Source organism: Ictidomys tridecemlineatus, chromosome X, assembly GCF_052094955.1.
Source record: "Ictidomys tridecemlineatus isolate mIctTri1 chromosome X, mIctTri1.hap1, whole genome shotgun sequence".
NCBI classification, from domain to species: domain Eukaryota; kingdom Metazoa; phylum Chordata; class Mammalia; order Rodentia; family Sciuridae; genus Ictidomys; species Ictidomys tridecemlineatus.
In genome coordinates this window covers 74,070,655-74,087,357 of record NC_135493.1, presented here as the reverse complement: position 1 = coordinate 74,087,357, position 16,703 = coordinate 74,070,655, and the positions used below count along the sequence as shown (strand labels likewise).

Genomic DNA, 16,703 nt, shown 5'->3' with positions numbered 1-16,703 from the left:
AAACGATCTTCTGGATTGTCTCTGAGTTTTGGTTCTACAGATGAGTCTGGATTCTTCTCCAATCTTGAATAACTATTGGGCAGTATTATGTACTTTATCTCCCCTCTACCTTGTGTATGTTTGTGTGTGTGAAGTTCAGCTGTCCTCTTTCCTGTAATCCTGGCCATCTACACTTTTTCCTCAATTATTTGTATTAGGTTTCCATTTTACATCATATTTGCTTCTTCCCAGTGAGTCTCACCCTGACTTCATCCAGTGATTCTTCCAGTTGCATTCTTAAGACCTAAGATCCAGAAAGGCCCCAAGCGTTAGGCTCTGAGATACAGGGGAAAGGCCAATTGGGTGTGGCCTTTGATGACGTAGCCATAGGGGGAGGAGTTTTCCTAGTGTCCTTAGGCCCTGTACAGGAATTCGTGTAGAGGACACTGCGAGTGGCTTCGGCACTGGCGTCCCGGCCAGGGTGAGTGATTTAGTGAGCAGGGGGTGTTAGAGGCGGCTTCGGGTATGGGTTAATTGGGTGATTTCTTTCCTTTTTAGCGGTTCACCCAGAGTCTGTTGCATGATGGGCAAATGCTCTACCACAGAGTTAAACTCCAGGCCAGCTGGGTAGTTGACAACTACCAATAAGATGTGCCCATCACGTTTTAGAGTGGATTTGAGACAATGGTTTTAGATTATCAAGTGTCTGGGTGGCTGACTCTCAAGGTGAAAGGCAGTATTTTTTGCTGAGATAGGAGAACGCTGAGGAGCATTTCCTGGCCACTGAAAGGAGAAAAGAGTAGTTACTGTAGTTTATATGTGGCCTACCTACTTCCATCAAAATGGGGAAATTGGAGACGGTTGGTGACCGTTAGTAGTGGGGTGATATAGGTGCTAGCTGTCTTTGAGATCAGGAAAGAAGATAGTGATTGGATGCTCTGGCCGGGCATGGGATTTTGAACCAATTAGGAGGAAGCAGCAAGTGCCAACCAGACCAATCACAGGGCGCCCCTCACCCTGGTTCTCTTGTTGCTGGCCGAATTACGGTAAGAAAAGTCTTGGAATGGAATTTTGCAGGTCCCTTTATGTTGTAAGACAGCGTGGCCATGTCCTATATTAATCTGGCCCGGTCTGTCACTAATTTTTCTATGTTTTCAATTTTTTCAACTTTCTCCCCCCCAGCCCCCACCCTATGGATAACAAGTAATAGGAAAAAATGTTTGCAAAGATATTTATCCAGAAACTGGAAGATAAAGGACAGGATATTCAACTATTTTCTTATTTCGTAGGGCAGAGCAAGGGATTTAAAAATGGACGGTATCGACTTTCGTTTCATGGACTTTAAAGGTATCTAACTTTGCAGTAAGTAAAGAAAAATAATCAAACTGTTGCATGATTTAGCACTTTCTAAATGTATTTTGTTTCAGAATTTTGACTCTTTGGAGTATCCATAATTCCAGCTTTTCTCTTATAGGAATTAAAAATGATACAGAATAAAGACACTGGGAAATTTTTATCAGCTAGTATAGGGAAACAGTGTTCATAATTTTTAACTTATTTTCAGGATTTTTATGACATGAAAAATAACACTGGTTTAATATGAAATAGAAACCTACTGAACTAAAAGTACATTTTAAAAGAATTACTGCAAGATCCTGAAGGGCCTTTCCATAGTCATCAGGGGAAAAAATTTTTTTGGCAGTACTAGGGATTGAATTCTAGGCCTTGCATATGCTAGGTAATTGCTCTACCACCGAGCTACATCCCCAACACTGAAAAATTGATTTTATTTAAGTGTGTAGTTTTAAGTTTAAGTGGTGTTTTATTGTGTCTTAACTCATTTGAAAACTGGTAATCCATGTGTGGTATTTATGGGAACTCTCATAATAGAAAGCAATTTGATTGAGCAGGTTCCACAACCAAGCCAGATATGGGAGTTTTTTTTTTTTTTTTTTTGGTGGAGGGGTACCAGGGATTGAACCCAGGGGTACTTGGCTACTTAGCCACATCCCCAGCCCTTTTTTGTATTCTATTTAGAGACAGGGTCTCACTGAGTTGCTTAGCTCCTCGTTTTTGTTTTTTTTTTTTCCCCCTGAGGCTGGTTTTGGACTCACAATCAGTAATAATCTGCCTCAGTAATAATCCCTAGCGGCTGGGATTAAGGGCATGCACCACCATGCCCGGATTAGATATGGGAGTTTTTACATTACATTCCTTTGTTCCTGGGGAAACAAAGACACGTGAGACATTCACAATCACATAATGATAAATATATGAAAGTAAGGTGGCTACAAATCTATGATTTTAAAAATGTTTAGGAGGCTGGGGTTGTGGTTTCAGTGACAGAACACTGGCCTAGCATGTATGAGGCACTGGGTTCGATCCTCAGCACCATATATAAATAAAAATTAAAGGTACATCAACAACTAAAAAATATTTTTAAAAAGTTTAGGTCAGTATATTGTTAACGTTTCTCATTTTAAAATGATGACAGGGCAGGGGAGAGTGGGTAGCTGAGGGTTAGAGTGCTTGGCTAGCATGCCTAAGGCCCTGGGTTCTATCTCCAACACTGCAATTTAAAAAAAAAAATCTTTAAAAGATGATAAAGCCAGGGCTGGGGTTGTAATTCAGTGGTAGATTACTCGCCTAGCACGCGCGGGACACTGGGTTAGATCCTCAGCACCACATAAAAATAAAATAAAGGTATTGTGTCCAACTACAACTAAAAAAAAATTAAAAATGATAAAGCCCACTACTCCTACCTTAAGTTTTAATTTAGGATATATTATCTAAAAGGTATAAGTGTGAAATAGGGATTATAACTTAAGTATATGGTATTTGAGACCTTGTATTTACATAAACATTTGAAGCACACAGCAAAATATAGAGAATAATATAACAACTATATGCCTACCACTAACTTTTGTCAAATCTTAACAGTTTGCCATATGCATCAGATATTTCATTGTTTCAAAGAACTAAAATATTGCATGTAACATTTTTTTTTTTTGTACTACTGGGGATTGAACCTAGGAAAGCTTTAACACTGAACTATATACCCATTGTTTTTTTAAAAAATTTTTTCTTCAGTTGTAGATGGACACAATGACTTTATTTTATTTGTTTATTTTTCGTGTGCTGAGAATTGAACCCAGTGCTCACACCTGCTAGGCCAGTGTTCTACCACTGAGCCACAACTCCAGCCCTTCATTGGTTTTTATTTTTAATTTTGAAGCAGGATCTCACTAAATTGCCCAGGCCAACCTCAAACTTAGAATCCTGCTACCCGAACCTCTCAAGTAACAGGGATTATAGGCATGCACCACCATGTCTGGCTCTTTTTAAAGTTTACATAATAAATATCATTTTATGTGTTTTTCCTGCAACTTATGTTTCTATTTGCCCCCCTCCCCAGCATTGTGGGTTTTTTGTTTTATTTTTAATTTCTGGGTTGTGTTTTGAATATTTACTCATATGTATATTTTAATTCTAGATTATTTATTTCCACTGCTGATTGGTAGTAGTACACTGAATGTAAATATACAGTTTATTTATTCAATCTCCTTTGTTTGACATATGAATTATTTCAAATATTTGATGTTACTACAACACTACAATGAATGTTGTGTTTTGGGGTGTTTTGCAAGGAGTTTCAAACATATTTTTCCACCATCTATGGCAATAAAATATGTTTTATGCCACATCCCAGTACATATGCACTGTAGCACAAGTTGAATGAAACTATTTTTTATCTTTTTTTTTTTTTTTTTTTGTACTGGGGATTGAAACGAGTGGCACTTTACCACTGAGATACATCTTTGTCCCTTTTTTAAAAAAATATTTAATTTTTAGTTGTAGTTGGACACAATACTTAATTTTATTTATTTATTTTTATGTGGTGCTGAAGATTGAACTCAGGGCCTTGCACATGCTAGGCGAGCACTCTGCCCCCGAGCCACAACTCCAGTCCCCATCCCTGTCCTTTTTATTTTTTTTTTCAGACAAGCTCTCACTAAGTTGCTTAGGGCCTCCCTAGTTTGCTGAGGCCAGTCTCAAATTTGTGATCCTCTTGCCTCAGCCTCCCAAAGTGCTGAGATTACAGGCATGTGCCACTGCACCCTGCTGTTCAGCATTTTTAAATGAAACAAAAAATGTAATAGATAATATCAGCCAGAGCTGTATGTGATGGCACACAACTGTAATCCTGGAGACTCAGGAGGCTGAGGCGTAAGGATCACAAGTTTGAGGCCAGCCTCAACAATTTAGGGAGATCCTAAGCAACTTATTGAGACCCTGTCTCAAAATAAAAAAATAAAAAGTGTTGGGGATGTGACTCAATGATTAAGTGCCCCTGGGCTCAATCCCTGTTGCTAAAAATAAATAAATAAATAGTGCTTAGCATGGCTCACTAAGTTGATTTATTTGTTGAGCTATTAGGGGGTGAGGCTCTAGGACAGTCCTGCTAGAATATAGTGTAAACATAAATAATTTTATATTTTTAGTAGTCACATTATAAAGGATTAAACAGAGTTGGGCATGGTGGCACACACCTATAATCCTAGCAATTTGGGAAACTGAGGCAAGAGGATCACAAATTCAAGGACAGGCTCAGTAACTTAGTGAGACCCTAAGCAACTTAACACGACCCTGTTTCAAAATGAAAAATAAAAAGGGCTGGGGATATGGTTCAGTGGTTAAACACCCCCATGTTAAAAAAAAATAAAAAGAGTTATACAGGTGAAATGAATTTTAATGATACACTGTTTAGCTCAGCATATCCAAAAGGTTATTATTTAAACATATAATCAATACAGAATTATTAATGAGGGGCTGGGTTTGTAGCTCAATGGTTGAGTGTTTACCTCACATGTGTGAAGCACTGGCTTCCATCCTCAGCACCATATACAAATAAAAATAAATAAATAAAGATATTATGTCCATCTACAACTTAAAAATATTTAAAAAATTATTGAGATATTTTACATTTTGTTTTTTGGTTCAAAATCTTTGAGTTTGATACTTTTTTTTTTTTTTTGGTGCTAAGGATCAAACCCAGGGACTCATACGTGTTAAATAGCCTAGTGTGTATTTTATACTTAAAACATATTTATTTCATTTTAGACTAGCCACAGTATTCAGTATTCAGTCACATGTGGCTAGTGGTTACCCTACTAGACAGTGCAGTATATATATGCTGGATCAAAAGCTATGAGCAACTTTATAAATATTGCTAAATGGCTGTCCAAAATAGATTTAACAATTCATACTATCTTTTACCCTTCTCCTTCTACAAATCCTTGCTAATATTTGATATTGTCAGACTTAAAACTTTGCAAGGGTAAAGGGTATTCTTGTTTTTTTAATCTTAAAGTAATTTATTATTTTTAAAATTTTAATTTGTTATATATGACAACAGAATGCATGACAATTCATATTACACATATAGAGCACAATTTTTCATATTTCTACTTGTACACAAAGTAGAGTCACATCCTTTGTGTCTTCATACATGTACTTAGGGTAATGTTGACCATTGCATTCCACCGTCTTTCCTACCCCATCCCCCTCACTTCCTCTCCCTCCCCTATTCCCCTTTGCTCTATCTAGAGTTCATTTAATTCTCTCATCCCCCACCGCCTCAGCACATTATTGATCAGCATCCTTAAATCAGAAAAATCATTTGGCATTTGTTTTTTGAGGATTGGCTAATTTCACTTAGCATTATATTCTGCAGCCCCATCCATTTACCTGGAAATGCCATGATTTTATTTTCTTTAATGCTGAGTAATATTCCATTGTGTATATATACCACATATTCTTTATCCATTCATCTACTGAAGGGCATCTAGGTTGGCTCCACAATTTAGCTATTGTGAATTGTGCTGCTATAAACACCGATGTGGCTGTGTCCCTGTAGTATGCTGTTTTTAAATCCTTTGGGTATAGACGGAGGAGTCTCCATCATGTCGGATTAGGCCCCAACTTCCTTAATAAATCTTCATCATGTTGGATTAGGATATTCTTGTCTTTATTAACATTTAAAAATTTTTTAAATTAAATTTTGTAGTTGTAGATGGACAGAATGCCTTTATTTTATTTATTTTTATGTGGTGCTAAGGATTGAACTCAGTGCCTCACACATGCTAGGCAAGTGCTCAGCCACTGAGCTATAGCCCCAGCCCTTTAATTAACATTTTTTGAATAACTTTGTTTTGTTTTTTGGTGCTGAGGATTGTACCTAGGGCCACTCACATACTAAGCACATGTTCTACCACAGACCTATACTCCTAGCCCTGAAATAACTTTAGGTTTACAGAAAAGTGGCAAAGATGCTATAGAGTTTTAATATACCTCTCAGCCAGTTTAATCTTCCTTAATGTTACCATCTTACATGGGTCTTGTTTTGATTTACATTTTTCTGACAATTAGCAAAGTTGAGTTTATTTTCATGGATCTATTGGCAATTTGAGTTTTCTTTTCTGTACATATAACCCTTTTAATCAAGTTTTGTAAAAATGGACCACAAGGACTTGGGATATAGTTCATTGATAAAGCACTTTCCTAGCATGTGCTAAGCCCTGCTTTCAATTCCTAAAACTGTAAAACAAACAAACAATGATAAAAATAAAATGAAACAAAATGAACCACAAAAGGCCATGTGATGATTCATTTAGTTCATTTGCTTCTTAGGAAGAATTGACATAACACCAATATTTTATATCACTAATTCCAAACGATTTCTGGTGTAAGCTCTACCCCACAGAGGTCAAATATATTCATCTCCTTTTCTGCATGCCAGTTTGTCTACTATTTGAATATACTTACCTTGTCCTGTGGGAAGTCCCTTCTGCAGATGGAACATGTCTTTTTGTTCAGTTTTGAAGAATACTGTTACATGTTACATGGTTTCTCATCAGTCTTCTCATAATTTTGTGTGCTGTCTTCTGAACTGCTCTATTCTTTTCATATTATTCCTTACGTGTGGAACCTACAACAAAACACAGTTCTAGATTTGATATGATGAGCACAAAATACTCTTTCTGTTTAGATTCAGGGATGATGATCATCTTTCTCTTTATATAATGATGTAGTGATTCATTTTAATGTTTTTTTTCTTGTGGTTCTAGGGATTGAACCCAGGGCCTTGCATATGCTAGATAAATGCTCTACCATTGAGCTACATCACCATACCTTTTAAATTTTTTATTTTATTTTGAGACAAGGTCTTGTTAATTTTTCCAGGCTGTCTTCAAACTTGCAATCCTCTTGCCTCAGCTTCCTAGTAGATGGGGTTACAGTTGTTTGTCATTACACCTGGCAGCAAATGTAACCTGTCTAACCACCATGCCTTTAAAGAAATATAACATTCTTATCTCCTTAGAAAAGTCTTTATTCCCTTTTGCAGTCACTCCCCATCCCTCCACTCTCTACTCCATACACTTTTCTGATTTCTATTACTGTAGATTAGTTTATAAATAAAATCATTCAGTATGTATAGTTTTTTCTGTTGTATCTTTCATGTAGCATAATTGTCTTGTGATTCACGCTTATTGGGGCATATATGAGTAGTTAATTTCTTTTATTGCCTAGTAGTATTCCTCTGAATGAGTACTTTGCAATTTGTTTATCAGTTCATCAGTTGATGGATGTTCTTGGCTATTATGAATAAAGTTGCTATGAATATTCATGTGTAAATTTAAAAAAATGGATTTAGGCTGGGTGCTGTGGTACACACCTGCAATCCCAGGGGGTTAGGAGGTTGAGACAGTAGGATCTCAAGTTCAAAACCAGCCTCAGCAAAAAGTGAGGCACTAAGCAACTCAGTGAGACCCTGTCTCTAAATAAAATACATAAAAGAAAAGATAGGGCTGGGGATGTGGCTCAGTGTTCTAGTGCCCCTGAGTCAATTCCTGGTACCAAATAGTAATAGTAATAATAATAATAATAATAATAATAATAATAATAATAATAATAATAATAATAATTGGATTTAGGTTTTCATTTCTTTAGGGGAAAATACCTAGGAGTGGAATTGCTAGGATGCAAAATACTTTTATAACAAGGTTTCAGCAGATTGTCTAGAGTATTTCCTTTATGGGGGACAAGTTTTTGAAAGGCCCAAATTCTTTTTTTTTTTTTTAAGTACCAAGGATTGAACCTAGGGGTGCTTAACCACTGAGCCACTTTCCAAGCCCCCCAAACTCTTAATTTAAGAAATAATAGAAACTGGGCTGGGGGTTTTCCTAAGCTTTACTACCTGATTGAGAAAAATTCCCAAGATCAAGCATCAGGACCATTCAAAATGGAAGGCGATTTAACAGGGGAAATAGCAAAAAGTAGTTGAATGGTGTTGAGAAAATATTTTAAAAAATTTGTAGTTGTAGATAGACAGAATGCCTTTTTTTTATTTGTTTGTTTTTATGTGGTGCTGAGAATCAATCCCATTGCCTCACACATGCTAGGCAAGCACTCTGCCAGTGAACTACAGCCTCAGCCCAAGAAAATATTTTTAATGAGATAATTTAACCCAGTTGTCCTTTGCAATAATAGGTTTAATTCTTAAATAATGGCAAATGTTTATCAAGCATTTTAGCTCCTTTTTCCTGTGGTTAGTTTGGAGACAAATTTTTATTCTCCTTTCTCTAAATTTCTATCTTCTTTCCATTTGTTATTACACAAATACCCTTATGATCTATTAAAGTATTGATTTACATTTTCTTTTTGTTTTATTTATAATGATTGTTAGGAAGATAGATATTAGTTAATTTGGCTTGTCAAATCTTCAGGAAATAGTCAGGTGTGATGGTGTGTGCCTATAATCCTAACTACTTGGGACACTGAGGCAGAAGGATCACAAGTTCAGGGCCAGCCTGGGCAACTTAGTGTGACCCTGTTGCAAAATAAAAAAAATGGATGAGGATGTAGCTCAGTGGTAGGAATGGCCCTGAGTTCAATCCCCAGTGCTTCCACCACTACCACCACAACAAAAGACTGCAGAAAACAATGTGTGTGTGTGTGTGTGTGTATATAATATATAATATAAATTATATATACATACACATATATATATCCTGTCCAATAGAAATAGTGTGTATATATATACTAGTCCTGTCCAATAGAAATATAAGGTGTGTTACAAAAGTAATTTTAAATTTTCTAGTAGGCACATTAAAAAAGTAAAAATAAATAGATAAAATTAATTTTTTAAAATTTTTTTAATATTTATTTTTCAGTTGTAGATGGGCACAATACCTTTATTTAATTTATTTATTTATACATGGTGCTGAGGATCAAACTCAGTGCCTTGCATGTGTTAGGCGAGTGCTCTGCCACTGAGCCACAACCCCAGCCCCCAAATTAATTTTAATGATAATTTCAATACTGTCTTTTAGCCCAGCATATCCCAAATATCGTATCAGCATGTAATCAATATATAAAATTACTGAGATATTTTATATCCTTTTTTTGGTACCCAGGGGTGCTCCATCACAAAGCTGGATCCTCAGTGCCTCCACCCTGTTTGAGATAGGGTCTCATTAAGTTGCTGAGGCTGGCCTCAAACTTGCAATCCTCTGCCTCAGCCTCCGAAATCTCTACAATTGTAGGCATGTGCCATCATGATTGGCTGTTTTTGTGTTTTTTTTTTTTGTACCAAGTCCTTGAAATCTGGTATGTATTTTGTAATTATAGTACATCTTAATTTTTTTTCTATCACTGGGATTCTAGTGCTCAAAATAGACAGGTGCTCTCCCACTACCCTCCAGCCCCACATGCTGCAATTGGGATTACTCACATTTCAGGAGCTCAGTATTGCTACCCTAATAGACAGTACAGGTCTAGACTAAAAAGTGTAGTAGAAAAAGTCACCTAAGATGATTGTCTTTCATTGAATCTCAAAGGACTTCATTTATTTGGAAGCCTCCCTGAGCTGTCTTTTCTCATTCCTTGAAATGCCACAGTGGGATCCTTATATTAGAAATGGCAGAATTATTAAGAAATGTCCCAACAGAGGGCAACATAGTTTATAGAATCATGAGTATGTCTACTATATATAGCCTGTGCTGAAATCTCACTGAGATATTCATTGGTGCTCACTATGCTTGTCTTGAACTTATGTGGCATAAGTTATCTTTCCACCTCAGCCTCCTGAGTATCTGGGACTATAAGCATGCATTACCATACCCGTCTATTTTTAATTTATGTGTGTGTGGGGGTGGGGGAGGTACTGGAAATTGAACCCAGTGGCAATTTACCACCAGCCCTTTTTATTTTATTTTTGAGACAAGATCTTACTAAGTTGCCCGGGTTGGCCTTGAACTTGTGATCCTCTTGCCTCAGCTTCTGGAGTTGATGGGATTATGGGTGTGCACCACAGCACGTGGCTGTTTTTAATTTCTTGAAACCCTCTGTCCTGTGTTCCACAGCAGCTGAAAGGGTAAAGTTTCTAAGCTGCAAAGCCTGAGTTAAAATGTAAAAGACTGGGCATTGTAAAGTTTCTAAGCTGCAAGGCCTGAGTTAAAAAGTGAAGGACCAGTTATTGTTAAGTTCCTCTGCTACACCCAGAACCTGAAATTCTTGAGGCAGTTAAGACAATGCCCTACTGGCCATTTAGCCTAGGGCCCTGTGAAGCTTGAAACATAGGCATACAGGGCCCGAACCAATCAGTTTGAATGTGTACCCCGCTTAGAAGTGACCAATCACCCCCACCCGACCTGTTCCCGCCAATGAATGTGCTAATCATGTATGAGAATTGTTGTTCAATTTTCCCGTGCCTCATGCTGATTTGTTCTGATGTATACAAAGCCCCCGCCCTCCCCAAAAAGTGTACTTAAGCACTGCTTAGCCTCTGCTCTGGGCTCTGGGCTGCTCTCACTTCTTGAGTGAGCCTAGAGCCTCAGTGCGCTGAATTGGATCCTCAATAAATCCCCTTCTGCAATTGCATGAGTCAGTCTCTTGGTAGTCTCTTCCTCCGACTTTTCGCCGGACCCTTACACAGCTGTATCATTTTGTGTTCTCAATACGAGAGTGCAAAAGTTTATAATTTCTTCACATCCTTACCAACACTTACCTTTTATTTTTTAGACAATAGCCATTGTGACAGGTGTAAGGTGTATGCCATTGTGGTTTTGGTTTGTATTTCATGCTGATTACTCATGTCGAGTATTTTTTCAGGTACCTGTTAGTCATTTTTTTGTCTTCTTTGGAGAAATATTTGAAATTTTTCTTTTGCGGTACTATGCATTGAATCCAGGAGTGTTCTACTTTTCAGCTATATCCTGAACCCTTTTAAAAAAATTTATTTTGAGACAAGGTCTTGCTAAATTGCCCAGGCTGACCTGGAACTTGTGATCCTCCTGCCTCAGCCTCCCTAGTCACTGGGATTACGCTATGTGCCACCCTAACTGGCAATATTTGATACTTTTAAATATTTTTTCTGGGGTTGGGACTGTGGCTTAGTGGCGGAGCACTTGTTTCACAAGTATGAGGCACTGGGTTTGATCTTCAGTATCACATAAAAATTAATAAGTAAAAAATAAAGGTATTGTGTCCATCTACAACTACAAAAATATTTTAAAATATTTTCTCTATCAGATTTCTCATCTTGTTTTATGCATCATTCTTTTGACTTCAGTGAACATCTTCATGACAGATATTTTAATTTCTGTCAGGAAATCATATAACTTTCATATTAAGGCCATTTTCTAGAGATTTATCTCTTTTTTAATGGTACTGAGGATTTAACCCAGTGATGCTCTACCACTGAGCCATACCCCCAGCCCTTTTAAATTTTTGAGAGAAGGTCTTGATAAATTGCTGTGCCTGGCCTTGAACTTGTGATCCTTCTGCCTTAGTCTCTTTTCTAATTGATTTTATTTTTTTAAATACACAACAGTGGAATGCATTACAATTCTTATTACACATATAGAACACAAATTTTCATATCTTTGTATATAAAGTATGTTCATGCCAATTCATGTTTTTATACATGTACTTTGTTTTTTTTTGCCTTACAATTCTTATTACACATATGTACCAGAATTTTTCATATCTCTGGTTGTATATAAAGTATGTTGACACCAGTTCTTGTCTTCATACATGTACTTTGGATAATGATGTCCATCACATTTCACCATCCTTGCTAATCCCCTGCCTCCTCCTTTTCCCTCCCTCCCCTCTTCCCTATCTAGAATTCATCTATTCCTCCCATGTTCTCCCTCTGTACCCCACTATGAGTCAGCCTCCTTATATCAGATAAAACATTTGGCATTTGTTTTTTTGGGATTGGCTAACTTCACTTAGCATTATCTTCTCCATCATCTCTTGAGTCACTGGGATTACAGCCATGCAGCACTACCCTAGATTGGAGATGTTACAGGGTAGAGGCCTGCCATGAAACTGAGACAGCCATGGAGCCCCCGCTCTTACTCTGATTCTTGAAATTATGACACAAAGATTTCAGACATGTTGCTCAGAGTAACATACATGAGTTTATTGAATGAATAGAAAAAGAGAAAAGGGGACACTCTCAAGGGAAAGAGTCCTCTCAGAGAAGAGAAAGTTGGTACACCCTCCCTGCCTTCCAGTTTCATTGCAAGTCCCAGGGAAGTTTCCAGAGTCCCACCCAGGACCATCTTTTGACTTTTGACTGGCAGCATTGGAATTGCAAAAACTGTCTCAAGGAGAGGTTGGTTTGGTGTTCACAGAGGTGGAGTTTTTAAAGAAATTGAGTCTCCCTATTTTTGTCTCAATACCCAGCCCCTTTAATTGGTTTATTATCCTTTGACTAACCCTCAACAAGTTTTCTTTGTGAGGGTCTTGATATTTTAGTTGCTAGAGTAATTGGGGGTTGTGATAGTTCTAATGATAGGGGAGGGGCCCAGACCACCTGGTAGGGTGTTAGAAGATTTGAAATACTAGTTTTCCTTTTCCTTAAGGGACATAATTGTGTTTGGGAAGGTTTTAACATAACAAGCCCCCATCTTCCAGGTGTTAATCTGTCAGATAAAGCTCCCAGTTGCCCTTCATTGTCCTTCCCTGTTCACCCATTCATGACTCACTAGCTTGTTCCTTTGGAACATCTTTGTATGGTTCTTTATTTTCCTTGACTCTCTGTGTTTGTGTCTGTGTATTAGGCAAAGAAAGAAACACAGTCTGCCTTGACTTGCTTTGTCTATGAGAAGACCCACCAACTAGTCCCACTAGAGATTCTACCTCTACCAACATTTTCCTTCCCCAGAGAGAACAGGCAGATGTAGTTTTTGTCTGCTTGTTCTGTGCTAAGCCAGAGTAGACTAAGGTATGGCATCTACCAGTGTAAGCCTCTGTCTCGATTGTCTCTTGGGAGATTTGAGCATGCTGGACTCACTGGAGCTTCTTACTGGAGAGACAGATGCTAATTCTTTGGTTGGCCTCAGGGTAGTTGGGCAATTGGATGCGTGGATCTCAACTTTTTCCTTCCCTAGGAAGCTGAGAGCTAGGATTTTTCATTATTTTTCTTCTGTTCTTTTTTTTCTTTTTAAATTTTGTTGTTGTTTTTGCAATACTGGGGATTGAACCAAGGGGCACTCTACAACTAAGCTATATCCCCAGTATTTTTTTTTTTATTTTGAGACAGGGTCTTGCTAAGTTCCCTGGGCTGGCATTGAACTTTGAATCCTCCTTCCCTAGCCTACTGAGTAACTGGGGTTACGGGCATGACACCAGACTGAGCTGGGATTTTTCATATGCGTAATTGTATCATTTCTGCTTGTCCTTCCCTAGTTGCCCTCAAATAAGGACACTGCTCAGAACTACAACACACTGCTGTGACTAGGTCTCTTAAAGCTGTGGTGTATGCAGTTCCATATGACTTCTGAATTATGACTCGCTGCTTGAATTCTCTTGTACAGTACCCAGTTTGTCGTTTGAGATTGGCTGGAACATTGTATAGAAAAAAATGTCATCTTCCTGACCATAGATATAGACTATGGTTTACAGTGTGATTTTAGTCTGTGTCTAAATGTGTTTTCTTGAGTTTTCTATGCCCTTTAGTTACTGTTTTGGATATTTTAGCTGCTGTCATTCAAACCAGCCTCTTCAGTCAGAATATTTTTGCTCATGGTCAGAGCCATGGCTTAGCATTTTGAATGGTCCTGGTACATTTTCTCTCTACTCCTTTTTAGTTGCCTCAGATTATTGATTTATTACTTGTTCCATGCCCTTCTCAATATAACCAGTGTAGTGAAAAGTCTAGAATTTCAAATCAGAAAGTCTGAGTTCAAGTCCTAGCTTACTACTTTCTCTTTATATCACCTTTCAGAAGTCGTTTCATTTTGTGAAGTGTCAGTTTCCACTTTTTTTTTTTTTTTGATGATGGTGATGGAACTCATGGCCTTGTGCATGCTTCCACATCTTATAAAAATAAAAATGTCTCCCTTACAGAGTAGACTGAAGATTAAATAAGAATATATATGGAAAAGCTTTGAGACTGTAAAGAACTATGCAAATGTTTATTTTATTTTGTTATTTGTTCTTTTCTCACTAAAGAAGTTGCATATAATCATTGTGACTTTGAGTAGAATCTCAAATTGATCCTGGCAGGTGTTTGAGCTGCTTTGGTTTTTGAATGACTGGTTGAGCTGAAGGAGGTCACAGGGAGAGACACGGCAAGGCTGTTGGTAGATTTTTCCCTGTTATAACAGAAGCTTCCTTCCTTAAGGACAGGGAAAATGTTTATTTTCTATTTCACTGTACTAGAATGCTATCTGCCTAATCAGAATTAATTGATACTGATGAACATGGCTGCCTCAATGGAGTGACTCCGTAGTTTTAACTAGGATAAATCTCATGCAAATTAAATAGACTGAATCATGCTATAAATCAGAACGTATTTCAATAGTCAGGAAGATAATTTAATCATTTTACCCAAAATGTATGATTTGGTATGATGTAATCTTAATACAGCATGTTGTCTTCATATTTCAAGAGTAGACTGCATTTATAGAAGCTCTTTCTGAGCTTCTCTCAGAAGCAAATTGCTCTTTCATAGTGCAGCTCTTATTCTACTATGTGATCTCTATTATCTACCCAGCTTTTCTGACTCCATTTTATCTTAAAAGACTGCTACGCTCTTATTGCCTCAGCTAGTGTCAATCAAGTTGCTCTACTGAGTGACATTAAAAATGTATTTTGAAAGGACCAGAATTATTTTGACAAAATTGAGTTGTATAAAACATTAACCACTTAAGAGAACATTCACAAATCAAAATTAATGTCTTTATAGTATTATATACTCTAACAAGGAATTATAATTGGTATTCTACAATAACATCTTAGGATTTTTTAAAAAAGGAAGTCAAATTAAAAATTTATATTGGGTTGGGGCTGAGGATGTCACTCAATGGTAGAGCATTTGCATAGTATATGTGATATGGGACTGGGATTTAGTTCAGTGGCAGAGTGCTTGCCTAGTGTGCTCAAGGCCATAAGTTTGATCCCCAACACTGATTTTTTTCCAAAATCTCTGTTTTAAGACAACATTTGGATTTTTAAAAACTTCCTGGGGCTGGGATTGTAGCTCAGTGGTAGAGCACTTGTCTGGCACATGTAAGGCACTGGGTTCGATCCTCAGCACCAATAAAAATAAAATTAAAATAAAGTATTGTGTCTATCTATAACTAAAAAATAAAAATAAATAAAAATAAAAGATAAAAGCCACCTTGATCCTTTTATCAATATTTTCAGCAAGGTCTATAATATATGCCTCTCACCTCAAAGTAAACTTACCTGATCCTAGAAGAGACAAGATATTTTTTTCAGTGCTGGCAAACAGACTCATGGCCTTTAAAATGCTAATAAGTGCTCTAACACTCCAAGATATTTTATACTAGTCTTTCCACTAAGTAATTTATGGAGAAAAGGAAGATAGGAGTTTTTTTCTTTTCCATACATATCTTATCACCTTGTGTGGTATATTTTCCCTAATATCTTTGTTCATTCAATGGGTACTGAAGCATCCATGCACTTCTTTTTTTTAATTATTATTTTTTAGTTGTCAATGGATCTTTATTTTATTTGATGATAGTGGTGCTGAGAATCAAACCCAGTGCCTCACACATGCTAGGCAAGTGTTCTACCACTGAGCCACAACCCCAGCCCAAGCATCCATGCACTTCTTTTTATTAATATTCATTTTTTAGTTGTAGTTGGACACAATACCTTTATTTTATTTATTTATTTTTATGTGGTGCTGAGGATTGAACCCAGGGCCTCGATGTGATAGACAAGCACTCTACTTCTGAGCCATAACCCTAGCCCCGCATCCATGCACTTCTTCTTCTTTTTTTTAAAGAGAGAGAGAGAGAATTTTAATATTTATTTTTTAGTTTTCGGTGGACACAACATCTTTGTTGGTATGTGGTGCTGAGGATCGAACCCGGGCCGCACGCATGCCAGGCGAGCGCGCTACCACTTGAGCCACATCCCCAGCCCTCCATGCACTAATAAAAAAAATTTTTTTAGTACATTTGAACATACTTTACTTTGTGAAGTCTTTAGATGAATCTATTTTCTTTTCTTTCTTTCTTTTTTTATATTGGGGATTAAACCCAGGGTGTTTTACCACTGAGCTATATCCCCAGCCCTTTTAAGTTTGAAACAGGGTCTCTTTAAGTTGCCAGGCTGACCTCAAATATGCCTCAGTTTCCCAAGTTGCTGGAATCATAGGCTTATGCCTCTATACCAGA

General features: G+C 37.3%; 1 protein-coding gene across 1 annotated transcript in view; it reads left to right on the top strand.

Moving 5' to 3' along the window:
- The first annotated feature begins 404 nt into the window (after positions 1-404).
- Positions 405-16,703, top strand: part of Tex11 (testis expressed 11) — a 289,052-nt gene continuing 272,753 nt past the window's right edge. The window contains exons 1-2 of the mRNA XM_021719909.3: positions 405-460; positions 1,269-1,326. Coding sequence (XP_021575584.3) covers positions 1,290-1,326 — 37 coding nt within the window. The 5' untranslated portion in view covers positions 405-460; positions 1,269-1,289. The remainder of the gene's footprint in view (positions 461-1,268; positions 1,327-16,703) is intronic.